Source organism: Gekko japonicus, unplaced genomic scaffold, assembly GCF_001447785.1.
Source record: "Gekko japonicus isolate JY-2015 unplaced genomic scaffold, Gekko_japonicus_V1.1 scaffold2353, whole genome shotgun sequence".
NCBI lineage: Eukaryota > Metazoa > Chordata > Lepidosauria > Squamata > Gekkonidae > Gekko > Gekko japonicus.
In genome coordinates this window covers 30848-39087 of record NW_015176522.1, presented here as the reverse complement: position 1 = coordinate 39087, position 8240 = coordinate 30848, and the positions used below count along the sequence as shown (strand labels likewise).

The 8240-nt window shown below is 53.5% G+C and overlaps 1 protein-coding gene across 1 annotated transcript in view; it reads right to left on the bottom strand.

The window, feature by feature from the left end:
- Positions 1 to 377: 377 nt before the first annotated feature.
- The window catches only part of LOC107124025 (multidrug and toxin extrusion protein 2-like), a gene marked incomplete at its 5' end in the record, with an annotated part of 27064 nt that continues 19201 nt past the window's right edge, over positions 378 to 8240 (bottom strand). The window contains 3 exons of the mRNA XM_015427410.1: positions 378 to 1260; positions 4950 to 5031; positions 6946 to 7040. Of these exons, the coding sequence (XP_015282896.1) occupies positions 965 to 1260; positions 4950 to 5031; positions 6946 to 7040 (473 nt within the window). The remainder of the gene's footprint in view (positions 1261 to 4949; positions 5032 to 6945; positions 7041 to 8240) is intronic.

The following is an 8240-nucleotide window of genomic DNA, read 5'->3' as shown; positions in this document are numbered from 1 at the left end:
GCACCTTATTGTGCCGCACTATCCCGACACCCCTTGTGCCCGCGAAAATCATGCATCACACAGTAATCCACACATACATGCTGAATTCACAACCAGCCAACACAGTGGCTCAGATTTATCAGCCACTGGAGACATCAGCCCTGCCAAGTTTGCTTTGCCCAAACCCGCCCAGAGGCATTCACACATTCCATTGTTTAGTACATTTGTTTTATGAGATGGTACCAGCTCTGTGTTTTTAATATTTCTTGTGGCCTTGACAGAAGAATTATTTCTTCTCCCTACAAGCAGAAAAATACAGAGACATGCACTATAATATAACCCTAAGTCTGGAACTGATAATACGATCACGGAGACCGGCAACCAATTAAGTACGTGGAAACAATTTTATTTGTAAAACCCCCGAATCATACCAAAACATGGGATTTCTTTCTTTTTTTTTTTAAACAAGCCCACAAAACATAGGATTCCAGTTGCCACTTGGAAGTTGCCGAGGGAAACTGAACGGTAGGCACAAAAATCGGTAAAAACAAGTTTGGCGTTTTAAAAACGCAACGAGGCCCCCATCTTGAAATATAAAAGGAACCGAAGAGGGGAACATAATAAAAGGCATTTTGTGCTATGAGGAAGAAGGTAAGTCTTTTTTTAAATGGAAACCGCCAATGGGCTTTCAACTGCCCAAGCATTTCCAGGAAACCAGAGGGGCGAAAGTCCTCGCACCCCTGAGCTGCAGACGTCCGAGTTGCCTCCAGGCCCGCTGCGTCACCGTTTCTAAAGTTGGTGACTCTTTTGACGAAGTGCGTTTCGAGACGCATTGTCCCATCTCCACCTCTAGCCAAAGAAACCTTCTGTGGTGATCCAGTCCGGCGAGGGACAGCTCTTTGGACCACGTGAGCTGCTGCCACTCGCCTCCAAAGGAAAACGTGGCTCTTCACACACCTCCCCAATTACGCTCCGGACGTCTCTGTCATCCCCTCCTTTTTTGGTTTAAGGATTCCCTACTTCCAGTTGTCCGCGCAGCTACCCATTTTTCAGCTAGTCGGATCAGAACACCCACTACCAGGATCACCACGGCTACTGCCAGAGCCTGCCCCCGTCGGAAGAAGAGCTCTTTCGCAGAAAGGATGTCCCTGGACGGGGAAACGTCGCACGGTGGGGGCTCCTCGGCCTCAATGAGCTGCTGCTGTGGCTGGTTCGTGCTCCCATGAGCCACCTCGCTCACCGCTTCGCCGTTGGGAACCTCCGCTTCCATTGTGAGGTACACTGAGGGAAAGACCTCCCCGTTAAAGTCAAGTTATGTACACACCACCTCAGGGCTCCCCAAACCTTTTTGAGTCTGAGGGCACCTGTAGAATTCTGACAGAATGCGGTTTGGTCACAAAATGGCTGCCGCAGGAGGTAGAGCCAGCCACAAAATGGTGGCCACCGTTTACCCTCAGTCACATGGGGAAGATCCTTCTGCTGTGGCGGCAGCTGTTGCCAATCCAACGTTTCTGAAAATCTGCACGGCCGATCAAATCTCCAGTGGCCAGTTAGAAACCTTGCTGGGCAAACGCCCTGCCTGACCCCACTTACTTCATAAAAACACTTGGCAAGCCCCAGGAAGGGTGTCAGCGGGCACCAAGTTGGGGAACCTCGCACTACCTGCTAGCTATGCAGCGGGGATAGAAGGAAAAGAGAACAGATTGGATTCATACCCCGCCCTCCACTCGGCGTCTCAGAACGGCTTACAATCTCTTCCCCTTCCTCTCCCAACGGACTCCCCGTGAGGTAGGTGGGGCTGAGAGAAGCTCTGAGAAGAAACTGCTCTTGAGAGAACAGCTCTGAGAGAACTTGTGATTGACCCAAGGTCACCCATCTGGCTGCGTGTGGACGAGTGGGGAATCAAACCTGGTTCTCCCAGATTAGAGTCCGCGCCCTTAACCCCACTACACCAAACTGGCTTTCTGCATAATCAAAGGGTCCAATCCAGTCTAAAGCTGTGGGGATAGTATCTTGCCTTGGTCCACCTACAGAAACCAGTCTCTCTTTTGTGAGTGGCCCATGAGAAAAAATTATACGTTGAGGGCACTGCAAACACCCACTGCAGAACACACACACACACACAAAGACATGAAGCTGCCCGAAATCATGTTCAACCATCAGTACAGAGTTGGTGGACATGGACGTTAAAGCTGCGTCCGTACTGCTGCGTCCACTTAGTTCAACTCGCTCTTGGCTGCTAGGGGCCCTCAGGAACAGCAACCCAGCAGAGCCTGCCCCAGCCCACCCCGGCATTTAGCCCCCTGGCGCCAACTAGCAAGCAGGAGCTCTCCAGGGTCTCGGGCAGAGAGGGGGTTTCCCCAGCCTCGGATGCCTGGAATTCTCCAGCAGGAAACTGAACTTTGGAGTTAAGGCATGTGAAGTATGCGCTCTCTTGCTGAGCTCTGGGCCTGGCCCTGAATACAAAGCTGGCTTCTAAGAGACAAACCACAGGCTCACGTGGCTGGCATGCCGCGTGGACTGGCAGCTGAGAACGGCCTTCCCCCAAGACCTGCTCTCCGAGCTTCCAGAGCGAAAGGCTTGAACCCGGGGCCTTCTGCAAGCCAAGCAGATGCTCCAGCAACTGAGTCACTGCCCCTGCCTGACTAATCCCAGCGGGGGCGGAGGTGGGCCAGCCTCCGAGGATGTGTGTCGTGCCGAGTGCCATTCAGTCACAGCCGACTTGTGGTCGTCTCCCGGGGTTTTCTAGGGAAGAGGGAGACAGAGGTGGCTTGCCATTGCCTGCCTCTGCGTCACAACCCTGGACTTTCTTTGGCGGCCTCCCCATCCAAAGACGTACCAGGGCCGGCCCCTGCTTCGCTTCCGGGATCTGATCCACTGTTCCCTCTAAGCTGAGTTAGTGTGAGCTAGCTCACAGGTTTTTTTAGCCTCTGGCTCACACATTTTTGACTCCACTCAGGAAGGGGGGGCTCCAGAGCAAACTAATTTATGCAGGAGCCAAATTGCTCGCTCACAACTTTAATGCTAGTGGCTCACAAAGCAGAAGTTTTGTTCACAAGACTCCATGGCTTAGAGGGAGCATTGGATGGGACTCAACGGGCCTTCCGGGTCAGGGCGCCCCAGATGGTAAACGAGAGCCGTTTGCTGAGACAACCTGGGAGATTCAAGGAGAGGAACCCTTAACCTAACCCCAGACCCATCCTGTTCCTGCTTGCAGCCTCTCCTGTTGGCCTCCCGGAAGGCCTGGAGGGAGAAACAGGGGAGGGCGTCCCTCTCCGACTTGGGCATCCACAAGCTGAAAGCCACCCAGGTGTCACCAAGGGCACAGGAGCACACGAAGCTGCCTGGATACTGAGTGAGACCTTTGGTCCCTCCAGATCAGTTTTGTCTACTCAGACTGGCAGCGGCTTTCCAGGGTCTCAGGATGAGGCCTTTCACATCCCCTACTAACTGGAGGTGCCGGGGATTGAACCTGCGGCCTTCTGCATGCCAAGCAAATGCTCTACCACCAGGCCACGGCCCCTCTCCGTGGCTCTCCAGGGTCTCAGGCACATCCCCTACTGCCCAGTCCTTTCAAGTGGAGATGCCGGGGATTGAACCTGGGACCTTCTGCATGCCAAGCAAAAGCTCTACACCCGAGCCACGGCCCCTCTCCATGGTTCTCCGGGGTCTGACTGGTCCCTTTAACTGGAGATGCCAGTTTTCACTGACTGTTCAGGGAAAAAACACTGAAAAAATACCGCTGTTTAAATGTCTAGTATTTCTCCTATGTTTTTTTCAGGCAAAATACTGGACAGTCTGGGTCAATACCGGGCACTTGGCAACCTTGACCTCAAATGCCTCTGCACCTGCAGCAGCAACAAGAGCTAGATGGAGCATCATCTCTGCATGGACGCTGCCCACTAGAGCTAGTGGAGTGTAGCAATTAAGTGGGTTGGGCTAGTATCTGGGAGGTAAACGGTAAAGGTTTCCCTTGCTGGAAAGCCAGTTGAATCCGACTCTAGGGGGCGGTGCTCATTCCGTTTCCAAGCTGAAGAGCCAGCATTGTCTGAAGACGTTTCCGTGGTCACGTGGCCGGCATGACTAGACGCCAAGGCGCACGGAACGCTGTTACCTTCCCACTGAAGTGGTACCTATTTATCTACTTGCAATTTCTTGCTTTCGAACTGCGAGGTTGGCAGGAGCTGGGGCCAGAGACGGGAGCTCATTCTGTCACGCGGCACTTGGGTCTCGAACTGCCAAACTACAGACCTTCTGGCCTGCAGCTCAGCATCTTAACCTCTGAGTCCCTAGTATCTGGGAGACCTGGGTTCAAATCCCCACTCGGTCGATGGAAGCTCGCTGGGTGACCTTGGGCCAGTCACACACTCTCAGCCTAGCCATCCTCACAGGGTTGTTGTGAAGATAAAAATAGAGGAGAATGATGTAAACTGCTTTCGGTCTCCATCGGGGAGAAAGGCAGGGTACAAATGAATAAAAATAAATAAAAATAAACTAAGGAACCGGAAATTCTGCCCTTAGAAGGACTTGGTTCCTTCTGAATCGGGGATCCTAGCGCCTTTCTGGGCTCCCTTGGCAGCCTTCCTTTACTACGGTGTTTTTCAGCCTAACCTTCAGGGAGCATTTCCCACATCTACCAGGAGGTTTCCCATGTCTGCCACAGTCCCCCAGAGGATCCTGGGAAATATTAGCTGGCCAACTGAAAGGGTGGCCAAGAACAAACTCTCCTGCAGCTGTGCACCGTGGGAGAGGATCGGCGGTGACGAGTGAGCTACCTTGCAGGGAAGCTGGTCTGCAGTCCTTCCTCATCTTCTCATTGCGGACACACACCCCACCCCCACCCCCACACATTCTGGAGGATCCCTGGAGGTCTCCAGAGCAGAGTCCCCTGTCCCCCCCCCCCAGTCAACAGAAGACAAATTCAGAAAGGACCCCCTCTCACCGATCTCCACCCTGTTCAAGACACCTACCTAAGGACACTGTCTTGTTAGCTGCATCGTCGTCGTCACGGCCAGTCTGTAACCGGGCTACCAGCCCAGCTCGGACCTGAGCCTAGAGGATTTCAGAGAGAGAGAAGAGAGTCTTGGAAGGATGCCCGAAAGCACCGTCAAAGCCCACATTCCAGACAACATCCCTGTTGGGCAAAGTCGCATCATATTCCAAGAGAGCTGGACTCCTCTTTGGCGAATAATGGTAGAATTATGATTATGGGTTATATGTGTACCGTCATTCCTGTGGCAATCCCAGCCAGCCTCTTGGGCGTCCTCCGTGGCTGCAGACACAGGATCTCTAACCGGGGACCCAGAAGCGAAATCCTTAAAATATGGACTTCAAGTTTCTAGCCCTCCCTCAGTGTTCAAAACACGTTGGCCTTCCCTCTTTCATGTTAGATGTGGCCGAGCTCGGAAGGAAACCAGAACTCCACACGGGCGCGTGCACACGTGCACGCGCTCCCTTCCCCCCCTTCGCCACCCCTCCGAGGAGAAGATGGGAAGGAAAATGGGTCCCGGAGAGTGGCGCCGCGGGTGTTCATCCTCCCCGCTTTCTCTCCCATCTCCCACTGCAGAAGAAGAGAGGCCAAGTCGAAAGGCTCCCAGCAGAGTCCAGTGCTCCGGTTCCCGTGTGATGCTCCGAGCCCCGCCCAGAGACGGGCAAACGACAGCCGGGAGATCTGCACATACCACGAGCAGAGCGTGTGGGATGCCAACGGCTGTTTAAGACAAACGGTATGCGCAGTCCCCGGCTGGGCAGCATCACCCGGTCCAACAGGTCCGTTAGTGCCGGCGTGAGGCCGATTCCGAAACCTCAGTGTGGGGGGAAGCCCAGCCTTCCCCCCCTGCGCAAGACTGCCAATTGTGCACAGCCTGGCACCCGGATCGACCAATGAGAACCAAGAGGCTGTGGAAATGAAAGACAGCCCGTTTGTGCTGCTCCGCAGGCTGGCTGCAACAACCACGGGTCCCAGAGGAAGCAGCACAGCGACACTATATGACTCAGGAGCCTTTGCGAAACCTGCCGTCTTGAGGCTAGCAGGAGAAAGGCGATGATGTCAGGGAGGTTTGCTCGGGGAGCAGGGCCCCTGGCGAGCTTTGGACTGGGGGGGGGGGCGTGGATCTCCTGCCTGGACTTGTCCAGCCGAGGAAGCGGCGGCCACCGCCTGCCCCTCTTTTCTTCCCCCCTTCAAGTCAGAGCCGACTTACAGCAACCTTGTAGGGTTTTGAAGGCAAGAGACACTGAGAGGTGGTTTGTCTACTGCCTGCCTCTGCGTAGCAACCTTGGACTTCCTCGGCAGTCTCCCATCCAAATACTAACCAGGGCCGACCCTGCTTAGCTTCCCAGAGCTGACGAGATTGGTTGACCGGGACCACCCCGGTCAGGGTGCCTGCCCCTCTACGAGGAAGCACTCCCAGCTTCTCCAGGGAGGCTGAAATCAGTTGACGCTCATTCACCAGAAAACAGAATGGAGAGAGAGAGATCTGAATGAGCAAAGGGCTCCCCCCTCCTAGTCTTAGGCAGATCATGGGAGGGAGGGAGGGCAGGAAGGGTTGCCTCAGTGCTTAGTTCTCGTGGCCCTTTCTTACACGCCCAGGGAAATGCCTGTCGCCACTTTGGGGTCAGGAAGCCATTTTTCTCCAGGCCGGTTTGGCCAGGGATCCTGGAGGCTTTTTGGTCATCTTCTGGGCGTGGAGCAGGGGTCACTGGGGGTGTGGAGGGGGAGGTGTTTGTGAATTTCCTGCCTTGTGCAGGGGGTTGGACTAGATGACCCTGGAGGTCCCTTCCAACTCTATGATTCTATGACTCTATGATTCTAGTCTCACAGGGAAGCGGTCTACATGTCTCAGCCCTCTTTTAGGGACAACCAGAGTGAGGTGGTCCCTTGAAGGTCGCCACTAAGAGCTATGAGAACCCATCTGCCAGCGCAGTGGGACTAGAACTCATGGCACTGAAGACGCCCTGAAGACTCACCTCTTCAGCAGCTTTCTTCCAGTCCATGCGCAGGACGAAGATCAAGAAAGAGGCCGCTTGCAAAGAGATGCACACGATCAAGCCGAACCACAGGCCTGGAAAGAAGGCAAAAACGTCAAGCTAAGTGCTCGGTGGAATTTTCCTTTTCCTTTTTCTTTCTTTTCTTTTTTTCTGTATTTCCTGCAACATACAAAAATGATTTGCTATCTTTTATGCTTCCTCCAAGGAGCAGCGGGTGGCATACGAGAACCTCACTCAATTTCATCCTCACAACGATCCTGCAAGGCAGGCTAGACAGAGTGAGCAAGCTTCCCTACCCGAATGGGCTAATTTGAACTAGGGTTTGAACTAGGAGCTGCGGTGGCTCAACTGGTTAAGACGCTGAACTGCAGGCTGTGGAAGGTAAGTAGTTCAGCAGTTCGAGACCCGGGTGCCGCATGACGGAGTGAGCTCCCGTCTCTAGTTCCAGCTCCTGCCAACCTAGCAGTTCGAAAGCAAGAAATTGCAAGTAGATAAATAGGTACCACTTTGGTGGGAAGGTAACAGTGTTCCGTGCGCCTTGGTGTTTAGTCATGCCGGCCACATGACCACGGAAACGTCTTCGGACAGCGCTGGCTCTTCGGCTTTGAGACGGAGATGAGCACCGCAACCCTAGAGGCGGATTCGACTGGCTTTCGAGCAAGGGAACCTTTACCTTTACCTTTCCTCCAGTTCCAGCTCAGCACTAACTACACCATGCTGCCCGTTCTCCTCCCCCGAGTTCCTCAGAAAATTAGCTTAGAGCTCTTTTCCTGATTGCAGGAACTGGCCACAAGCCGTCCATTGGACCCCAAAAGAGAAACTGGAGTGAAAAATCTCAGGACCCAAACGGAAACTTCTCACAAAAGCTGCCTTTGAGTCCTCAACTCTAATATGACATCTGCTCACAAGGCCTGCTGGACTTTTGCTATGGAAGCTTAGAAATTCTGAGTTTTAATGAGGTGAGATTTTTTTTTAGAAAAAAACCACTCCGACAATCATACAGACCAAAACTGATTGTCTGTGAGACGTGGGGGGGGGGGGGCTGCCAGTACTGCCTCTGCGTAAAACAGAATGTTCTAAACAGCTTCCAACAGCAATAAAAGCATAAAAACAGGAACAGCAATCAAAAAGTAGCAATTAATAAAGAAAGGCCCCGGTCACACGGGAGGTTTTGCCCCACAAGAGGGACGGATCGGGGGCGCATCAAAAGGGCACGATCACACCGCAATATTTGAGAAGCGGAGCGCACCAGTCCCTGATCCGTCCTTTCTGGG